The 21,892-nt window shown below is 37.7% G+C and overlaps 1 protein-coding gene across 4 annotated transcripts; it reads right to left on the reverse strand.

Moving 5' to 3' along the window:
- Positions 1-1,430: 1,430 nt before the first annotated feature.
- Positions 1,431-16,145, reverse strand: OTULIN (OTU deubiquitinase with linear linkage specificity). 4 transcript variants are annotated; one of them, XM_065052630.1, is made up of 8 exons: positions 15,771-16,145; positions 14,138-14,473; positions 10,193-10,266; positions 9,272-9,366; positions 8,144-8,287; positions 5,770-5,895; positions 4,485-4,754; positions 1,431-3,228 (listed from the first exon to the last, which is right to left on the reverse strand). In XM_065052630.1, exons 1-8 carry the CDS (start codon positions 15,947-15,949, stop codon positions 3,034-3,036), a joined length of 1,419 nt encoding a protein of 472 aa, XP_064908702.1. In that variant the 5' UTR covers positions 15,950-16,145; the 3' UTR covers positions 1,431-3,033. The 4 variants fall into 4 exon arrangements, with proteins under 4 accessions (XP_064908702.1, XP_064908705.1, XP_064908704.1 ...); XM_065052633.1 differs by having other exon boundaries at positions 14,138-14,469; positions 15,771-15,908; XM_065052632.1 differs by lacking the exon at positions 15,771-16,145 and adding an exon at positions 15,468-15,625 and having other exon boundaries at positions 14,138-14,469.
- Between the last annotated feature and the right edge of the window lie 5,747 nt (positions 16,146-21,892).

Genomic DNA, 21,892 nt, shown 5'->3' on the forward strand with positions numbered 1-21,892 from the left:
TCTCTTCCAACCAAAATGATCCTATGATTCCAGCCAGAGGCAACTACTCCCACAGGGTACAGCGCAATGCACCTCCCAGCCCAGCAAGGACACTTGGACCTCCTGTTTTCCTTCACATGAAGAACTTGGGCGGTACACTTTCATCAACAGAAAGGAAGCTGGAGGATAAATGTTAATTAACTTTACAACACATTTCTTACTATGAGATGGAAGAAAGCCAAAATAAAAGCTCTGTGTAGACCACAACTGGATTTAGTGAAAAGCACACACTTAAATGCTTCTTTTAAAAGCAATCAGCCCAAGTCAAGGCACTATGATAGAACGCAGGATGTTTCTATTTAATACCTCAAACGATATTAAAATGCTTCTGAAGAAGACAACATGCATCTCCTTCTCCAGAAAGCACACAGGAGGCAGAAGTTGGAGGTACAAAGTTAAAGTAGGGGAAAAAAAAATGCCTGAAGTGGATGCAGTATTTTTTAGCACAAAAAACACACCAACTACAATAGCCAGAGTGAACCTTCTTCATCTCTACTAAGTCCTAGGAGCTCATGTTATAGTGTTAAAAATCCGCACTATACCTAATGAACTATGCCTGGTGTTGAGTAAAGCATCTGCTTCCTTTAGTGCACTGAAGTACAGCAGCTATTATAAATGTATTCACATGGAAGACTTGTGGATATCAGCGTGGGGGGCAGAACTGATTTGACCTCTCTTCCTCCTTGTGGTGGGTTGACCTTGGCTGGACAGCAGTGCCCACCAAAGCTGCTCTCACTCCCCTCCTCAGCTGGACAGGGGAAAGAAAATATAATGAAAGGCTCACATGTTGAGATGAGGACAGGGAGGTCATTCACCCGTTAACTGTCATGGGCAAAACAGACTGAACTTGGGGAAAAATTAGCTTATTACCAATCAAGTCACAGTAGGATAATGAGAAAGAGAACTAAATCTTCTCTCCTTCTCTCCCTTCTTCCCAGGCTCAACTTCCTGAACTCTCTACCTCCTTCCAACAAGCAGCACAGGGGGACAGGGAATGAGGGTTGTGGTGAGTTCATCACACATTGTCTCTTCCACTCCTTCCTTCCTCACAGGGAGGACTCCTCACTCTTCCCCTGCGCCAGTGTGGGGTCCCTCCCATGGGAGACAGCTCTCCATGAACTTCTGAAACATGGGTCCCTCCCACAGGTTGCAGTTCTTCGTGAACTGCTCCAGCAGCCCCTTCCACAGGGTGCAGCCCTTCAGGAACAGACTGCTCCAGCCTGGGGTCACAGGTCCTGCCAGAAGCCTGCTCCAGTGTGGGCTTGCCACTGCTCTAAATGTATGACAACAGTCTTTTTCTAAGAGGTGTTCAGTTGATTAATCTCCAGCACATATGACAATTAGAGGATACTAAGATTTAAGTAATTAGTTATTTAAATAATAACTACAACTTTATCAGAGTTGCAAAAGCTCATTTATTTTTCTTTCCTGTTAACGTCACTTGGACAAAGAAGAAATTTTTTTGCTGTTCATGTGCAAGCAGCAAGCCGATAGTTGCTGGTTTACATATATTACTATGCTTTGCAGCTTTCAAAAAATAACTAACTGGAACAAGAGTTTCAAAATTAAAAACTCAAAAATGTAAAGCTAGAGAGAAAACAGTGCATGAAACAAGAAACAAAATATTGCCAGATGAACTCATTTATTTTTATTCCCTTGTATCTTCTGCAATTTTTCAGTAACAGATGAAATTAGTTGTTTTAAAGCCAAAATCAACATAAATATAACACTGAGTACACAACAGCCCTCATTAAGCTGTGTCTAAAACACATTTTAGAACATAGTGAACACACATTCTCATTGTGTAATTACCTTTCGCAATAAAACTTAACAAATTTTAAGTAGAACAAAACAGGACAATTTGAAGTTTTGCATGTCATTTCCTCTAGAATATTTGAATGAAAAATACTTTTTATAATCTTATCCCCTTTCTATAAGAAGGCCTTCTAAGAGAAGCCAAGTGATCTGTGTATCACCAGCATTCCATTTAACCCAACTTTCTTATTTTGAGAATCATCTCTAGGGCATACTTCCACTTTAAGCTAAAGGTGAAAGTTTTATTTAATTTTTTTAGGTATGTCAGCACTCCCAGCATCTGATATATTCTGTATTCCTTCAATTTAAAGAATAATAAATAATTCTGACCAGAAAGAGGATGTCCCACATACTCCTCCCAAGAGTGGGTAAGTTGCAGCAAAAGAACTTCCCTCTACTGCACTCCCCGGACAAATCAAAATCCTCATGTTCTCCACAGCAGCTACCAGCAAGGTAACAGTACAGGAACAGTCATATGAACAGACATGGAAGTTTGTGGGTATGTGGTTATCTCAAAACCTGTGTAGGTTTTGAATTTGTGAACTACTAATTAACAACTTTCATAAGCCCCTTATTACCAAGCCTCTTTGCCATGACCTTCTTGGGTTGAAAAGGGAAGAGCTCTTCATTTTCAGTGTCACAGACGACCGGCTTCTAAACAAGAGATATTAATGTAGGAAAAATCCCCAAAGCATTAGAAAAGTTTAAACAACACCTTTCTTATACCATAAACCATGGCAGGGATTACATTCCAACTGCAAAAGAATTATATTGCTTCCCGAGACCCAAGATTTGTACAAATTGCCCCTAGGCAGTATTACAATTATCAGTTAGGGTACTGCCAGCTTACTTTTCCAGAAATTTCAATTAATTATTATCTCGTTATTTCAGAGAGGTGAAGGTCAGCTTATGTTTTACCACAGAGCCTCACCTATCTTCCTAAAATAAGGAAATCTATAGTTCTTGTATTCCTATTCAGAGTAAGCCCCTCAAAAAAAAAGGACTGCGCAGTTTTCTTTTGTTTTTAACAGACAACAAAAGTCATACTTGCAAAATTCTTACTCTTCAGGCTGGTGCCTGATATTTCAGATGTAACTCAGACTTGATCATCATCATGTTTTAAAATAGCACTGGAAACCTCAACAAACAGCACAGGTTTGTCTGCTAAAAATCACTTGTTTACAGCACAGTCTCTTGGCACATTCTGACTGGAATATTATAATGTCTGTCATCTTCAGTTATGAGAGTCACCACAGGCCAGTCCTCCTGCGGGTCATTGGGATAAAGTGTGATGAATTCATCAGTACTATACTTATACAGTCGATACACTTGGATGGTATACTGCAGAGCATAAGCAAGGAGAAACATTTCCACCTACATTGAAAAAAAAAAAAAGCAGAAATATGATGCGTAAAATTAAGCATACCTTTTACAAGATACTTCTCATAGAAATACTAAACTAGTAACTACCAGTTCTAGTTTTTCAAAGGAAAATATGAAGCAAGAATGCGCATACATCAGCATCTCTAGTTCAGTATCTCAATCGCACACTTCTAAGATACCATGTTTTAACATGAAGCCAGCAATGGCACAGCAGCATATTAGTCCTAAAGAAAAGCTACAGAGAATCCCACTTCCCTACTGCCACAAACAGGCAGAAAAGACATTCCCTTGTATCAGTATGCATCCTGTTAACTCACTAAACTAGACAATAACAATGTTTCAGGCAACAATCCTTTCCCTCCAAAGGGTACTCTGAACTCTCTAGCCAAATAAAAAGCCTTTACAAAGCCTGTTGATAACAGAAGGAATATAGAGAAAGAAGCTAGAAAAGCTTCTACCCTGTGGCAAGCATCTCCTGTTCTAAATACCAATTTATAAAGAATTACCACTGAAATAAATCCATCTAGTCAGCACAATAATAGGCAATCTTACTTATTGACTAAATTAAACTGTAAAAAAGTCATCCATGAACCAGCTAATGTAACAGTATCAGCAACCTGTCTCATCTGTGCTACAGTCAACAGATTTTAAAACCAATAAACACAAACAAAACAGAATATTTCCATATTTCTAGTGCCTGTAAGTACTTTGTGAATTTAACTGCAGTACTACACTTACAACATATTCAATGGGATTCCTTTAAGTGCATGTCTTTAAAAACCTTTCATACTGTTCAGCTCATTAACTACTACGTTGTTTTGGGGCTTTTTTTGTAATGTGCATATAATTTCTGCAATGCATAAGGCAGTAATTGTTTATCAGAATCCACCAAGTATACGTAATACACTTAATCTTTTCTTCATAATTTGAGTATTAGCTTTTATCATATTTTTCAAAAAAGCTAACAAGAGACTAATACAAATGTTGCTACTAATAGAATTCCGTACTTCCAAAGAATGCTCACTAAGCGTCAGCCACCAGGGAAACAAAAACAATAAAAATCAATGTTTAAAAGGAAGACCTTTACACAGTCTTACCACAAGCAAGCAGTTATACTGTATTTTTCCCAGTGAAAGACCAGACACTACACTACACCAGACCAACAAAAGCTGGGTGATTTGTTAAACCACTTGAAAACAAAATGTCCAAAATGGGAAAATAACGCTGTAAGAGCCATCTCTCCTTACTTGTTCAAGGCCTCCACTGTGACCGATATGATTCAAATGATTACGCATTAACTGACAAGGGTTGCTAGATGTATCCCGTGCAAACAGGAGCCATGAGAAGACAGGAACTCTCCTTCCATTTTTATCATCATTGTATAATTCGATGGCAGTGTTAAGCATCAAAAATTTCAGTGCTTCATAGAGACTATACTCCTCTTCTTCATTTTTGAACAATGTATCACAAGCTTCTTGTTTCTCAACAGGACCCTTGATTTCACTTATATTCTTCCACTATAAAAAAACAACATACACAACATGTATCAATAGCCACCATCACTGAAGAGCTGTAAAAAGCCACTTGTGAACTGTCAGATGTTCAGCATAGTCACTCAATTTGAATTTATGAGGGGCTTTGTGCCTTTTTAAAAACACTGGAGAATACGTCCACAGCTGTAATCCTATCAAGGTCAAGTTGAGCTAGTCTGATTTTGCTTAAATTAGTCCTTAAGCAAAGCAAAAGAAGTAGATGTTAGAAATTGCTGCAAGGTGTTAAAACAAGTACTGTTGTGGGACAATACGCAATAAGAAACTTCTTGTTTCCTGTATCATAAATCCTACATACTTCATATTTTTACATTTCACTTACTTCGAATGCGTATTTCATTCCCACCCTAAGAAACAGCAGCCTTTAAAATATTCTTAAAAGCCTTCAACAAAAGAGAAGATGCAGTAAGACAGGAACAACTGAAGAGTGTTTATTAATAAATAGTTCCAGAGTTTCAAGGGGTTGAAGATGGGGCTAGGTAATATACTACAGACACTGAATGGGCACAACCATTTTCCTGTTACGTTAACCTAAAATAAAAGCATATAAATGTGGAACAAAAACTACTCCTCTGAAATTGCTTCAGCACTATTCTGTATTTGCTTTTCTTTCCAAGACCTGATCAAGGTAGAAACAGTATTTATCCACAGTATACCAAATTCCTTCAAATGAATACCAGAAATAACAGATGCAAAATGACAAAATGTTACCGTTACATTAATTTCTTCATTGAAACCTGTCTAACAGTTTTCTACAGGGCCTACAAATTACTTCCAGCTAATGCAGGCAGCAGAAGACCAGAAAGCTCCTACAGATCAGAACAGACATTCTTTCCTTGTTTTTGGGTTTTTTTTTTCAGTATACATAGAAAAAAGTTATTTTTTTCACTAGTAAAAGCATTTTTATGCTAAATTCACCACATTCAAAAATCTGTGTAATTTTTATTATTTACTAGTGATCAAGAATAAATACTTTTCCAACCTTTTTCCTTAGAAGTATTAAATATTCTTTAATTTCATCACTTATTTCTCCCGTCTTGCTGCCCAGTTTCTGTTTTAGCTGCCACTCTTTGATCCAGTCATATTTGCTCAGCAACTTTTCAGGAAGCTGGAAGTTGAGAGAAGGCAGCATAAGTCAAAAAAACCTTGAAAGGAAAAGCCACTGACTTGCACCTTATTATTTTACTATTAAAAACAAACAAACAAAAACCCCAAACCAAACATCACCAAGCCATACATTTTGACCTTAAAGTGATCCCTTACATGTTCTTTTGAACAGGTATCATACTAAGATTTACCATAAGTGAACACAACTTGCTCTTCATAATATGTGCTGGATAAAAGTCAAAATACTGGCCTATTGCTATTTCCACATCTAAGCAATACATAAGCACTGGAAAAAAAACATCACCCCAAAGTAATCGTGGCCTTTTTTTTTAATTAAAAAAACCTCACAACCCTCCAGCAGCAGAGGACAGTGACTGTGTTTGAAAGTATCCCTGATCAAACAGAAGGGAAGGTTTAAGATGTGATGACATCCATCCAGAAGTCTTGGTGGAGTTACAACTACTCTATTCAGAACACACAAACTGTGTTTTCTTTTCAGGGAACATAATTAACACACAATGGTACAGCTTTTCTCATGAAAAAGAAAAGAGCCTGGGGATTACTCGATGCATCAGGTCATACTTTAGCCTCAGATCTGCCTCTCACATGCTACATCTGCTCAGTTAAGAGCTTTTACAGTTGCACGCCCAGTTTTTTTGCCCTCATTTATTAACCCTTCTTACCGCTAGAACTGGAAGAGCAACTTGTGTCTCACAATGAATTAAACAGTTGGCTAGAGCAGCACATACACCACCAGCCATCACCTATCAGGGTTCATTTTGTGAGGACTCCAAGTTAGTAACATGAACATAACAGTTCCTTAACAGCAACTAAGTATTTGTCAGATACACACAGACCTCCTGCCACCCGAGCCTTGCAGCCTGTGCTAACTGGACATATAGAACTAAGTAATCAAATATTAGATGCCAGTAACGTCTACAACCAGAAATGTGCACATAAATACCATTTTAATTTTAAAAAAAAAATCCTTGCTAAAGTTGTACTGCGAGCTGTCACCACACATTTCTCTTACATGCCCTCTGCTTTGATGTGTTAACACTTTCTCATCTTAATCTGTTTGTTTTACAGTGAACACCATTTTAAAAAAAGGCTAATTATCATATGACACATTTTCCTCTATTAATCAGTAAGAAAAAAATAGCTGAACATCGCTAAAAACTGCAAAGTACACCATTTAAATAAGTTTGCATGATCTTCAAAGGAGCGCTAGGAAACTATCTTCTCCAGTTTGAGAAAGTGGAGATGGTTGTCAGCTGGAAGAATGCTTTTCTTAAAATATTTTTATGATGTACTGCTGCAGTAAGAAACATTTCATAAAAATATTATCAGTAATTACAAAAACCTATCAGCACAAGTTTACTTAACAATGAACACAATGAAGTTTTAAGATGGCCTCTACAGTTACACAGAAAGTTAATACAAGCAGTATGATTCTACCTGGACTGCCAGCCTACAACACATCGGACATTCATCATTTACATTTCCAGCAGCAACCTATACAACTGGAAACTTACTCCCCTGAAATGGAATGGTTTTCCATATGCAGCTTCTTACATGTTTCTTCCATGTTCACTGATATCACCAAATAGACTTTGCTGATGCAAGACAATCTCTGGAATCTTTTTCTTCAACTCCTAGTAAGACACCTTGCTTTGCTTTTCCATCAATGCTCCATAAGAACAGTTCGTCGTGTCAGGCTGGAGTTGCTCTTGCACTTATTTTAAGTAATATTTAAGACACAGGTAATACACAGATTCAGAAAAGCCTGCAGCATCCAGTTGGTTAACCTGCTTTCTAGGGAAACCATATATAGCACACAGTAACACATACAATTTTGAAAAGCTAGGGTTTTTTTTCAAACGTGTTTAAAATGAGTTGCCTGTATTTTTTGTTATTACCAGCTGTCTTGTGGGAAACCTCTTAGTGATGTATTACATGCGGTAAGAAGAAACTAAGCAGGCAAGATGAAGACAGACAAGTTACACTACACTCAGTGCTACAGTTAACATTTGTACATTACCAATTGGAAACTAAGAGGATCTGTATTCAATTCCAAGTTGAAAGAATCACTGTAAACCTACAACAAAACTGAACACTACCACTTCTCAATTCAAGGGATATCGAGAAGTGAGCATCTACAGCATAATAGACAAATGAGACCGCAAAGTAATCCAATAGGTTAGAACCAACATTCCTCTACTGTCAGAAAATCAGATTTTGATACATACCACTGTAAAATCCTCACTCTGCAGGCAGCTTGGTAACTGGGTAGCTTGGCTCAGGGCCTGGAACAGGGTTGCTCTGAGAGCACAATAGTTATCACCTCGTACTGTCCTTATAGACGCAAACTTCTGAGCAACTGCTTCATATCCCTGGAAACAAACAAAACAAAACCAAAACAAACAAAAAACCCAAACAAACAAACAAACACACAAAATCCAAATAACATGAAAGCATTAATAAAACATTTTAAGGTCATGTGCCAGTATCATAAAAGATACTGGAATATTATCATCCAAACGCTAATGCTATTGAAAAAAAAAAAGTGGGGGGGGTTGATTCACCACCCATTTTGGAAGTTCAAATGCTTTATGTCACTAACCATACTTTGAAAAAAACTTCTTTGTTTTTTTGTTTCTTATTGAAGAAATCCAAGTAGATAATTGGTTGTTGTATTTATTTGATGCCAGAGCAGAAACATTATTGAAATACAGGTAGCTAACCCACTTAAGTTAAAAAAAAAAAAAAAAAAAATCATCCAAACATGCACACATAAGACATAAGACTACAAGTCTAAAAATACATCCTGCTTACAAGAAATTTCAGCAATGCCCAACCAACCGTATGCTTTATTTTTTACAATCCTAGCTGAAGATTAATTTAGGAAAACTAGTCCAAAAACCTACAAAAAATAAGAACTCATGAAAAAAAAAAAAAAAAAAAGAAAAATTGAGTCTATTCATTAAAGTTTCTGGTCTTAAAAATCAAGAAATTCACAAACTTCAGATACTCGCCTTCTGTTAAAAAGTTCTGTTATCTGCTCTGCCATTTCATCCACACACAAGATTACCATTTTATGGTAATAAAAAAAAAAACCAACTTTAATTGAAAACAGCAATGAAGAACAGTATTAATCAAATCCCTTTACTATCAAGAAGGAACCTTACAAAAAAACCCACTTTGAATGAATACAAACAAAATAATCTTCCAGTCCACAGTCACTTCTAAGACCAGACACTGGAAAACTTTGTTATTGCATTTCCCATTTTAAAGATTGTTCCCATAGGAAATCACCCACTAAACATACAAATTAAAATAAAAAGGCCAACAAAAGTCAACAAAAAGAGAACTGATACCTTTCTCATCCTTTTTGCTACTGGTGTATTTCCTCTCCATTCTTTTCTGCAGTACTCCATGATGTCCATTTCAGGTGCAACACTTAGTTTATTTTCTGTTAAAACAGAATATGTAACACTGTACTGAGAACTGTGAAAAAGAACAACATAGAAAAAGAATAAAATTTTTAAATACACTCTATCACTTTAAAATAACATTGATGCCAAATGAGACTGGCAGTACAACCTATAGCTACAAAATAATTATTAGTTTCCAAGGGGGAAAAAAAAGAGCTTGCTCTGAAAATGACAAGTGAACAAAAATAATTATATAGTCCAAGAAAACAGAGAACACTCTGCTCCTCTCTTCTGAAAAATACTAATTGAGAAAGAGCAGAAATTAGTAAAGTACTCTTTCATTTTCTTAGCAATCAGAAAAACATTTGGCAAAAGCTTCTCTTCTTTCAGCAGACAGACTACAAGGAAGAAGGATAATAGATCTTTCTGAATAAGCAAGAAACAATGGTAGAAAGAATAAATATGGTTTTCTTTTGGAATCCAAACAGCCTTCATTTTAAAACAGGTAGTAATAAGGTTATCAGGGAATCCCAGCAAGAGATGCTGCTGTAACAACTATAAATAAGTAATTTCCAAGCACAACACTCATAAAGATAGGGTATATGACTGCTTTCCCAAGAATTCACATTCTCTTGTGAAGTAACTATAGAAACACAGGAAAAAATACATTAAGAGGAACTGGTTTTACATAAAATTGGTGTTTTCCTGAATTAAACAGTACAACAGACTCAAGTCATTATAAGTAACTTCTATCGCATACAGACATCTGTGTGCAAAAATCCTTGGAAATGAGGGTGTCAAATCATCACAAATAAGTACTAGAATTAATTGTAATAGTGTATTTGAAACAAAGTTTAAATGTACCTGAAAAGTTCATCTTACAAAGCAGTATTTTCTCTCTCTCTATTTCTTCTGCATCACGATACATGTCCTCTTCACTGCAATAAAAATCAACAAGTAACACACACTTCATGTAACATCACAAATCTTATGGCAATTTACCTTTTTTCCCAGTTTACAATTACAGGCAAGTACTTAGGTCTTTCTCAGAATATTTTTTCAACTTGATCTCACAAAATCTTATGTAAGACATTTGCATTGGCAATAAACCACCGCCTGAATTTCTCTTCTGCTGGTTGTATGGATACTACAGAGTACTGAAGTCCCTTTGTATTTGTAAATTTTACAGGATAAATTTGCAAAAGATACAAGCCAAAAAAAAAGCCTTATTTGTTGAGTACATGAATACTGCAACCTATACATGTAACTAAGAATGCATTGTTCCCCAGAGTTTTGTATCTATATTCCACTGGGGCCAAGCAACCTGCATAGCATGAGCAGAATACACGACAGAACTTCGTGATGAAAAGTAGCCAGCTATCTACAGCTGGTTTGAATGTTATAAACTCAAAAAGAAAACAAAATTCTAAGTGTGATCCAAATTGCAGCCTGCAGGCTAACTGCAATCCAGACAAACATTTCTTCCTTGAATAATATGGGCTTTTTGGTCAAGGTATGCTGTCTTAAGAGTCAAATGCCTCCATCTGAGCCTATATAAAGACATTCTGAACTCAAGTTATGACCATAAAGGAGGAAATGGTGGCCTAAAAGGATGTAATTTCTATGAATAGCCTGGCATTATCAAGATATCTTGAAGCTAGAGTGTAAACATTACTGTTGAAAATGGAGGTCCAAACAGTGTTCAGAACACAATAAATTGCACATTCCTTTAAATGTGATTCTGAGTGGCATTTGTCATGTAATTACATCTAGCAAAAAGCTTTAAAATAACAGTTTCACAGCTAAAATACTTCAAAAAAAATAGCGAACATACTAGTAAATCATTTAGGTTTACTGCTAAAAGAAAGTTACACTGAACATTTGTATTTTTAAGGAAGTACATGGGCAGAAAAGAAGTGTTAGGTTATTATTCATTGCCCAGTACTATTAGTAGCTTGTAATCTACTACGCAAAAAAATACACCCACTGTGTGCTTGCAGAAAAAAAGGAGGGAATCAAGGCAGTGACCATGCCACCCCATGTTATGCTAAGAGAGGACAAACAGTTTGGAAGACTGCAAGAAAGGGTTCAATGTAGCCAGCTAGTAATTACTCTCATTAAAGATGAAAGAATACACTGGTAAATTATTACTTTACAGCCAAACCAGCATACTTTAAAAAGGTAACATGTCTAATCCATTTGCATAAATTTCCCCTGAGAACAAAAATAATGTCTAGTATAAAGACAAATATAGGTTAATACCAGGAAACCATCATCTACTGTGCAGTCATATGAAACTACAGTTTAGTTTTTACTCAAGGTTCAAACTGTCTCCTGGATGCTCAATTAGCTGCTTGAAATCTGATTCATAACAACACTACATAATTATTAATTAAAAGAGAAAGAATAGATGCAGTAGATATTAAATGCAGTTCTCCATAAAAAGAGCACTATCTGCTGAGATGAAAAAAATCACAGAAATACTTATCCCAAGTCTTTATCCTTCTTACAGTGTGGCACTGGACAAACCCTATTTCCATGCATAATCTTATTTCTCAGTAGAGATTAATGCTTATGAAGAATTTAAAAAATACTTAATAACCTTAAAAATACTACAAAAAAAGACCCAAAAAACTTGGTATCCAACAGCAGTGATCGCTAGTGTAGCTTATCTATAAGCCAAGTATTTAAAATATAAAGCAACAACCTCCTGCTCTAAGCATGAACAAACCTGCTTCTACAAGGGATTTCATGGGAGGTGGCAGGGCAGGGGTCAAGCATTACTTTGGGATACATCCTCAAAAATACATTTAGGTTATAATGCACAAAGATAAAAAGCATTCAACTTAGTAAACTAGTTTGACGTAAACAGCATCATGTTCCTTCTGCAGATATTATCCTATATTGTTTCTGCAAGTTGACAAGATAGAACACATACATTCAGGAACTAGCAGATTAACATCCAGTATGAACAAGGCACTGCAATCTCACTGAGGTGTTTTGAAATCAAAGTAACTAAGGGGTGCAATCTATCTGCACAGGTGCCCTCATTTCAGAGTTGAAACTGTATCCCAACACTGTTATGGCACAACAACTGTCAGTAAATCTGTGGAAACAAGAATGTGGAAACTAAAGCCTTTCCCCATTAGCCTTCACATTAATATTTTACATAGAGTGACAATAAAGTAACAGATGGAAGAGCATCATTAAATGAAAACATGAACGCATAAAAGAAAAAAAACACACACAGTACTCTAAAAGGGCCTATAAGAAAGATGGGGAGAGACTTTTTATCAGGGCCTGTTACAACAGGACAAGAGGTAATGGTTTTAAACTAAAGGAGGGGAGATTCAGACTAGTCAGGAGGCAGAAATTTTTTACAATGCAGGTGGTGAAACACTGGCCCAGGTTGCCCAGAGAGATGGTAGATGCCCCATCCCTGCAGACATTCCAGGCCAGGCTGGATGGGGCTATGAGCAACCCAAAGTATTCTATGATTCTATTAATTATTTGAACTAGTAAATCAGATTCTGCTGACCAAAACACACCAAGGAAGAAGAAGGAAAAAAAAAAAAAAAAAAAAGACAGATTTTACTTCATAAACAAAAAAACCTCACACCAAAAATCCTAAACCTCAACAACTTAAGACAACAGTGAGCAAAACTAGGCTGGAGAGAAGGGAAAGAACTATGAGCAAAAATATAAATAGTTTTATACTAACAAATTTGCAGGACTAAAATTTCCAGTATTGAAGATAGCATATGAACAAAGCCCACAATGCTTAAAGTCTTCCATTTATTATCATGAATGGACAAACATTAAATTTTTTATGTCAGATTAAACTCATTGCTATTAATAGTTCACTTAAAGGCATATTAGATCAAATAGAATTAGAATGCCAAGAAGCAGCTACTTTAAAAATTCGGAAGGATAGAGAACCTTATGAATCACACTTTTGCCAACATATGAAACACACTTACTACATATTTATATGAAACTGTGTATTAATATTTAAAAACTCACATAAACATATTACACTTAAATTTTTGAGTAATTTAAGCACTAAGTAAGATTTTTAAAGCATCCTTGAAAACACATACTTATTTTTAGTGACTTTTTCACTAAGGCAGCACTTACTGTAGATTTTGGATGTTGTATAAAATAGTCTACTGGCTACCTATAGGAAGGGGATTAATTAGAAATCACTTATTTTACTAACGTATTCTTCAACAACATAAAGACACTATTAATGTGCATTAATTTTGTGTTCAGAAGTTTGGACTATATTTTTTTAAAACTTTCACATATATTTCTTCCTCTAGATACCAAATATTCTGGTAAAGACTTCTACTGTCAAATCTGAACCACACAACTAAATTTTTACTTCAGCTTACAGCAACAGGTTTACGAAGGAAAACAAAAAAAAAAGCCAAAACAAACAAACAAACAAGTTGAAGTGTTTGGCTTAAAAAAAGCCCTTCTATGCTTGCCAGCACTGCATCTAACAATGTGTTCACAGGTTAAAACCAAGCTACCAGAGTATCTGCCTTCAATTCTTAGTTTCCCATGCTCTGCATCCTACCATTAAGAGCTTAATTCCTCATCAATTATTCCCTTAGATGGGAAAAGAAGACCACCAGTAAAGTATAAAAATAAGTAGTTTATCTAAAAGGTGAAGTTGGTCTTCAAAGTTTAAGATTTGACATTTATACCTATATGAAATTTTGCCAAGAAATTTACTTTCATGAACTAAAAGTACCCCCCCGCTTCCTATAGAAAAGCTGTTAAAACACAAATAAAAATTCTCACCTGTCCTCTGATGACTCCATTGCTGAACAACTACTAGACACAGGTGTATGTAGTTCACAGTTTCCAAATGCATCCTGATCTGTCACAAGTGACTTAGTCGCATCTGTCTTCTCAGGTCCCCCAGTACTTCTGTATACATAATATTTTCTTATTTTCAATGCAGAATGCTCTTTCTGGTCAGTAGCTGCATTTGCAGAACCAAGTTTATTAAAAGGAACACCAACTTCCTTTTCATGCTTCATCAACTGTATAGCAACACTCTCTTTTTCCTGCATCTGTTCTGCATCCACAGAAAGGCTGGTTGGTTCTGTTGTCCACCCTTGAAAATTAACCTGGCTTTGAAGAATGGAGAAGTAGAAGAGTATTTCTCAGGGAAGAACAAAAGCACGTGTTTTAGAAAATTACAATATTTTGATACTTGTTTATATTCTGAGGATTCGGAAAGTTACTTAAGTTATTCAAAAGCAAAAACAAAACCCAGAATAGTTTGGTAAGATAAAACAGCACACAAGCTATTTTCAAACATATCTCCTGGGAAAGCCAATTTCATTTCTTACCAAGGCTAATCTGAGCGAGTTCCTCAAACACAACCTGTTCTAACCCAACCAAACACTTGCTCTTCTTAAGGGTCACTATCACCTAAAAGCCTGAGGATTAAACAGAAATCCCAATGAAACAAGTTTCAGTCCTGCAACAGGAGTATTTTTAGAAACTCACCTGGTGCTCCATGAAATTTTTCATTGCACCAGGACTACTGCTTAAACGAAAACACACTAACCTTTGTTTCTTCCAATATGATTTTCTAAATTACTGTAAGAATCACAGAATCACGGAATGTCAGGGATTGGCAGGGACCTCGAAAGATCATCTAGTCCAATCCCCCTACCTACCGGAGCAGGAACGCCTAGATGAGGTTATGCAGGAATGTGTCCAGGCGGGTTTTGAATGTCTCCAGAGAAGGAGACTCCACAACCTCCCACGGCACCCTGTTTCAGTGCTCTGTCACTCTCACTGGGAAGAAGTTTATTCTCATATTTAAGTGGAACCTCTTGTGTTCCAGTTTGTACCCGCTGCCCCTTGTCCTATCATTGGTTGTCACTGAGAAGAGCCTGGTTCCATCCTCCTGACACTCACCCTTTACATATTTATAAACAGGAATGAGGTCACCCCTCAGTCTCCTCTTCTCCAAACTAAGGAGCCCCAGCTCCCTCAGCCTTTCCTCCTACGGGAGATGCTCCACTCCATCATCTTTGTTGCCCTGTGCTGGACTCTCTCCAGCAGTTCCCTGTCCTTCTTGAACTGAGCGGCCCAGAACTCAATGTGGTCTCACCAGGGCAGAGAGGAGGGGTAGGAGGGCAGGAACTTCTTCAATCCACTGTAGTAAGTTGTCCAAAAGCTTAGAATGTGCTTCGGGAATGTGTATCTCTAAATTTATCTTACATTGATGCATAAACCCTCCCTTAAAAATCACGGGTTGCTTTGCAGTTACCACATTCGTGCTCTAGACAGCTCTGGCAACCTGCACACCTTGGCCTCATCGCTCCCAGCCCTGCTCGCCGGGAAACGAGGCCCCAGCCCCGGCGCAGCACACCCTCAGCCATACCCACGCCACCCCGGGCAACCGAACGCTCACCTATTCGACACACTCCGCCCTGCGAGACCTCGGGCCCGACCCCGCCCGGCGCCGCTCGCCGCGCCCCGTCGAGCGCTGGAGCCTGCCCCCGCTCCGGGGCCCCGCTGAGGGAGGCGCTGAGAGGCCGGCAACGCGCCGCCGCCCGGCGCTGCCGGCCCTGCCCGCTGCTCGCCGCTCATGCCGGCGGGGCCCGCAGGCCGCCTCGCGGGACGGGGACGAGGCCGCCGCCACCCGCAGGGGCCGGCTTACAACGGCGGCGGCCGGCGCGCGCCCCGCGCTGCCATCACCGCGCGGGCGGCCGCGGCCCCGCGCCAGCGAGCGAGTGAACGAGCGAGCGCCCGGCTTCTGCGCAGCGCTGCCGGTGCCGCTGCCGGTGCCGCCGCCGCTCCCACCTCGCCGGCCGCCGCCGGTATCGCCCGCTCGCGCGTCATCGCGCCGGATATCGCGTCTGTACGTGGCCGCCATGCGGCCGTCATGCACACAGGGACGCGGGGCGGGGTGTGTGGAATAGAGAACTCTAGCGCATGCGCGTTGGCGGCGGAGGCGGGGGGGGGGGGAATATCGCGCCCGACCTTGGAGCTGAGGGCCTGCTGGGCGAGGGGGGGGGAGGGTTGGACGATACCAATCCGGGGGGCGGGGTGGGGCAAGACGAGGGAAACGTGACTTTGCCTCTAAGCCCGCAGTGGGTTCCCCCCGCGCCTGGCAGCGGCCACCGCCGCGCGGACGGCAGATCGGCCGTTTCAGAACTGCCCGGCCCGAACAACCGCGCCACTGAAAATACGCTCGGGTGTTCCCCGTGTGCCTGCAGCACCTCGGTAGCTTTTAGGAATCATCAAAGTTACCTGCTTTTCAAAGATTTAGTTTTTTTGGGGTTGGGTTGGTTTTCTTGTTTTGGTTTTTATTGTTGTTAGTTGGGTTTTTTTGTTGTTTTTAGTTGGTTTTTTGTTGTTGTTGTTTTTAGTTGGTTGGTTGGTTTTTTTTTAGTTTCTTAATTACCCACATTTACCATTCTCTCAGCAACTTCATGGGAAAGCCGTGTTGTCAGACCGTTTTGCAGCCCTTCGGAGAACTACAGAATAATTCCCTAGGTCTTTATAATATAGGTGAAGTTGCAACCTAGACCTAATTATTTATGATGAGCAAAATAGTGTATTACAAAATTATGCTGCAAAATACATGAACTGTTCTGAGTCATGGAATGAAATTTGCAAATTTTATGTTTGTTCTGTTTGGAACTGCTTCCTTGTAACAGAAGGTTCCTAAACAGCAAATTGTGTTCCCTTTCTCAAGAATTATTAGATAAAACCCTTGCTATAATGTCATACTTCGGGCTGCATTACAGTAATACTTGCTGTGTGAACTTGAAAACAATGGCTGCAATAGTTTTTATTTGGTATTTATCTGCTTACAGATGGGCCTTGTGTCAAGTACACTACTAATCTTTTTATCTTCGTCACAAAAAGTATTCAATCAAAAGTAGTATGTTCCTCATAAAACTTGGAATTTGCATTAACTGCAAAAAAGTATCCTAAATGTCATTGACTGAATAAGCAAAATCAACAGGAAAAGTCCACTCTCTCCACGCAATGCTTCCTCCACAAGTGGAAAAAATCTCATTATCTTCTAATGAGATGTAATCTACAATTGAATTCATAAAGGTAATTCAAGGGAATAGTCATCATTTCAGACTTTATTCTTACATTTTCTCCGTTTTACTGGAGAATTTTTGAAGGTTTTGTTGTATGCTGGATTTTTTTAAGGCATTTGGAAAAGAGATTATAAAATGCATCTCTTTTCATCTTCTAGAGGCCACTCATTTGTAAGTACATGGCAGAGGATATACTTGCTCAAATTTTTTGAAACTTCTGGACAAAAGAAAAACATAATAACATTTCTGTCTGCCTCTTGTAAATAATATATTGCAAGCATACATGAAATTTATTTTATTAGCAAAGGGTATTTTTGAGTCTAGTGTTGGTATATAGTATTTGGAAATAATTGAAAGTCCCATGACACGTTTCACAATATCAAATGTGGCAAAAGAGTTTTGTATTAGTCATTGCCTTCCAGGTTGCAGAAATTCAAATAACAGTTTTAGCTAGCAAATAAAACCAGTTTCTTAGAGACTCAATGCAGTAGCCATCAAAGAGCATGCAACAATACTAAATAACATTAAAGGAAAAAGAAACAGGTATAATGAAAGAGTTATAAGAATTTATACAGAATATTTCTAGAATAGATTAAACAAAGCAAAGCACTTAACATTTTTTACAAGTATTACCCAGTTTAAGAGACAACACAACTTGAGCATAAGGTCCTGAACTTTGCTTTCTAAAGACTGTTATTTTTTTAGATGATTCATTTTTAAACAAACATCCCTCAAAACAAACAGACCCCTTTGTGATTTGTATATTCAGTTCCATATTCTAATAGGTACGTGTAATTAAAAAAAATGGTCTCATTTTCTCAAGGTATGTAACTTTTCTGAGCAACAGATTTACATAAACTATTAAGTGCATTAAATAGAACAACAATGCAGTGTTTACTTTTTTCACACAGGTACTTCTAGTGTTTTATATTCATGTTTGAGAATAATACATTAGTCATGATTACTTCAGTTTAGAGCTTGGGCCATACATGATTATTCATATCCATTGACAATGCCATATTTTCCAACAGAGGACAATTACCCTTTGCAAAGTCTTAAGGGTAGAGGTAGCATCTCGCTTTTCAGTATTGGCAAATAATAAATACATGTGCAGGAATTACAAAAATACTGAAATTACGGATGCTAAAAAGAATGTCTGTGGAATTCTGTTCAATATCTGAAGTTAGTTTGAAAGAACCATGTCAACATATTCAGAAAAAAGTCATTGTATATTAAGATAAAGCAAGATAGATGTATCTATGCAGAAAAAATAATGGAGCAGTTGTTTACTTTTGTTAAAGATAACAAAGTCATGTTACTCTCTAAGATGTTTTTTTGAAAATGGGGCTTAAGCAGAATATAGGCATGTGAATCCAAGATCTTTGTATTACTCAAAAAATACCTATACCTAAAGCTTTATTTTCAGACTTCCATCTGCCAAGCAGGCAGACAAGTAAGTATCACAAAAGTTTACAGTAAAAACCCAAAGCCATGCCTGTTGTCCTGTACGTGATCTATGAACAGCTCAGACTATTTAACTTAGAAATTTGGTTATCCTGTTGCCATAATTTCCAATGGGAAGGCTGTATGGCTCCTGTACCTATGGGAGAGGTAAGATTCAACCTTCCCAGCTGAAAACAAAATTGAGATTATAATTCTCAACTCCAAGGTACCAAGGTCAACCCCAAAACAATGTAAACGTGAATGAAGATTGCTGAGCCCTACTTTTACTATCATGCAATTGTTTATTACAAGAATAACTCACAGTTTTGCAAGAACATATCTCTGGGATGCTGATGCAACCTGGAATGGGTTCGGCAGATTTTGTTTGTTACTGTAAGACTCCCACATCCTTTTCTAAGTGTAGGGCCCAAATAGTCCACTTTGTCATTACAAATAAGAGCATCTATCCCAATACAGATTTTAAAAAATCACAGAAGCAACAAGAAGAAATAAATTAGTAGATACCAAAACTGAAGAAAATATTGCAGCTTAATATACTTTTGCCCAAAGCACTTATAATTCTTTAAGTATTTTTTCCCCTGGCTCAGACTGTGAAAGGATTGCAAAGGACACAGTGTAGCAACAGTTGCACATGGTATTTTGGGATTCTGACTTCCTCAGGATAGTTATGGATCTTTGCAAAGCAAAAGCTTTCTATCTGGAAGACTCTAAACGAGCTACATGCATACAGAGTGATAAAATGCATCAGTGTTCATTGCATCCAGCTTTGTATAGGAAATTGGACCTGACTGACATACACATTATTATCTTCTAAAAGACTCAGCTCTATTATTACTGTTTATAAGGAAGCAGTGGAGTGTTCAGGGTAGCTTGGAATGTTCACTCTTTTTTAATGTAAGTTTACAAGTAAGATCTTTTGCTTACACGTAGTTTCATTTGGATTAATTTTTTTTACTCATTTTTAGCTGAAGCAACATTAGCATCCTTTAAAAAGTTCATGAATAAATACATGTCAAAACCATTCTGTGTAATAAAAGAGGTCTGAAATATTTCTATACTGGCTGCTTTCTGGTAAAGGACACTAGCAACTGAGATATTGATACAAAACCCAGCGAACACCATAAAAAAACCCCCACTTTTGGTTGTTTTAACCTTATCTAATGTGTCTTGGTGCTTGCCAGCAGTTCTTACTGTCTTTGCTAAACTAATTACAGCATACTACTTGAAAATTGCTCTACAGTTTTCAGGAATAAGATTAGAAACCTTGGGGTGATCAGTTCTGCTTGTGACTATAGAGAAATACCATTCATAAGAAAATAGATGGGGAAAACCCACCAGTAAAAGTCAAATGGGTGACACAATATCCATTATATACTTCCGTAGTTATATATTAGTTCAATGGGTGTTTTTTTTCCTTTAGCATACCTGAATTTGTTAAGAGTTTTTTGAGATATATTCTTAGAAAGATATATATCCTACCTGGTACATTGAGACAGGTATATATACATGCTACTTTCCATTTTTAGTTTTCACTTTTATACTTTACAAAGTGAGCTCTAATTTGGCATAGTGCTGTCAAGCAAAAAGGCAGTTCCAGCACGCTATGTTCCTTTTTTAAATTGCTGAGAAAAATATGGAAGTTGTGGCTTTGGTGCAGTGGGGTTTTGTTTCAGTTCCGTGAGCAGAAAATGGAGCATGTGTGAATCATATCAATATAACACATACATCATTGGTAAAAATTATGTCTGTTTGCCAGTTAAAAATCTGTCACTATTTTTTATGGTGCACCAGTCTAAACAGTTAGAGTAACAAGTCTTCACAAGAAGAAAGAAGGAAGGCACCTTTAAAAACCTGCTTCACTTTTTTTCTGAACAAGCTTAGTTTGCACATTTGAAAATGCATGAAGATTAAAATGAATAAATATATTTTCTATGCATTTGTTAAAAATATTTATTAAAAGAAGTTACAGTATGCTGTAGCTATTTTTTCATTACTAAACAAAGAGCAGCTCATGGCCCCTTAACTGGAAAATATATATACAAATATTTTATTTCAGAGTGCTCTCAGTAAATCAACATTCTTGTCAATTAGTATGTCAGAATAAGCCAGCGATACTTCCTACTGACTGTTGCTCAGACTGAGAATGCTCTTAGTGGCTCAGTTGAGTAACTAAACCACCATGAACAATTTTCATGTTTCATGCCTTTTTTATTTTCCACATTTAATTAAAAAAAAAAAAAGAAGAAGAAAATAAATAGAGGACTGCAGAAACTAAATAGTGAGACTAAATGCAAAACTCCAGCAGTTTTATGAGACAGAAATTTAAGAAACATGCACATGCAGGTTACCCCATCTTCTCCACCCGTAGTATCAGTTATGTATTTCCTTTATTGATTGCTTGAAAATTCAGTTTTCTTTTCGCTTACAGAGCATGTTTAGAATTAGAGTTAGTGCTCAAATCTTACATTGAATCTGCCAAAGATGTGTGCATCTTTATCATGCGATAAAGAAGAAAATAGTTTGGTCTTGTTTTCGTAAGACAGCAGAAAATTAAAAAAAAAAAAAAAAAAAGAAAAAAAAGGCAGCATTTTGCATGTGTAAAACAGCATGGTCACTGCTGCTGCTAAAATGGACTTCCTGTTACTGATGAGTTTAATGAGTTCATTGCTATCAGTAGACCTCTGAAACTACCTGAAGCCATCTGTGGAACAGCCCGTCAACTGGATTAAGTGATGAAGGGGAGTTCTCAGGCTCTGAGTTACACAGCAACTTCTGGCCTGCAACACCAAGCTGTTGTTTCAGGGAAAAATCTCTACTAGTTAAACACAGGTTTCAGTTGAGAAGTATACAGTTGGTGGCAGGGCCACCAGCTTCTCCTTTGAAATTCTGTGACCTTCTCCTTGGTGATCTAGATCATGAATCTGCCTGACTACCTGGGAGCAATAAGGTAGATGAAAGACCAAGAGTGAGAAGCAAAATCACTGTATGGAGTTACCATGACAAGTGATCA

The sequence above is a fragment of the Columba livia genome, chromosome 2 (genome assembly GCF_036013475.1).
Source record: "Columba livia isolate bColLiv1 breed racing homer chromosome 2, bColLiv1.pat.W.v2, whole genome shotgun sequence".
Lineage (NCBI taxonomy): Eukaryota > Metazoa > Chordata > Aves > Columbiformes > Columbidae > Columba > Columba livia.

Excerpts from the sequence above, each read along its gene's own strand:
- OTULIN (XM_065052630.1), bottom strand. The coding sequence starts at position 15,949 with ATGAGCGGCGAGCAGCGGGCAGGGCCGGCAGCGCCGGGCGGCGGCGCG. Across the intron at positions 10,267-14,137 it reads ATGGAGTCATCAGAGGACAG|TGAAGAGGACATGTATCGTG; the intron begins GTGAGAATTTTT and ends TTTTTATTGCAG. Across the intron at positions 3,229-4,484 it reads ACAGTGGAGGCCTTGAACAA|GTGGAAATGTTTCTCCTTGC; the intron begins GTAAGGAGAGAT and ends TTTTCAATGTAG.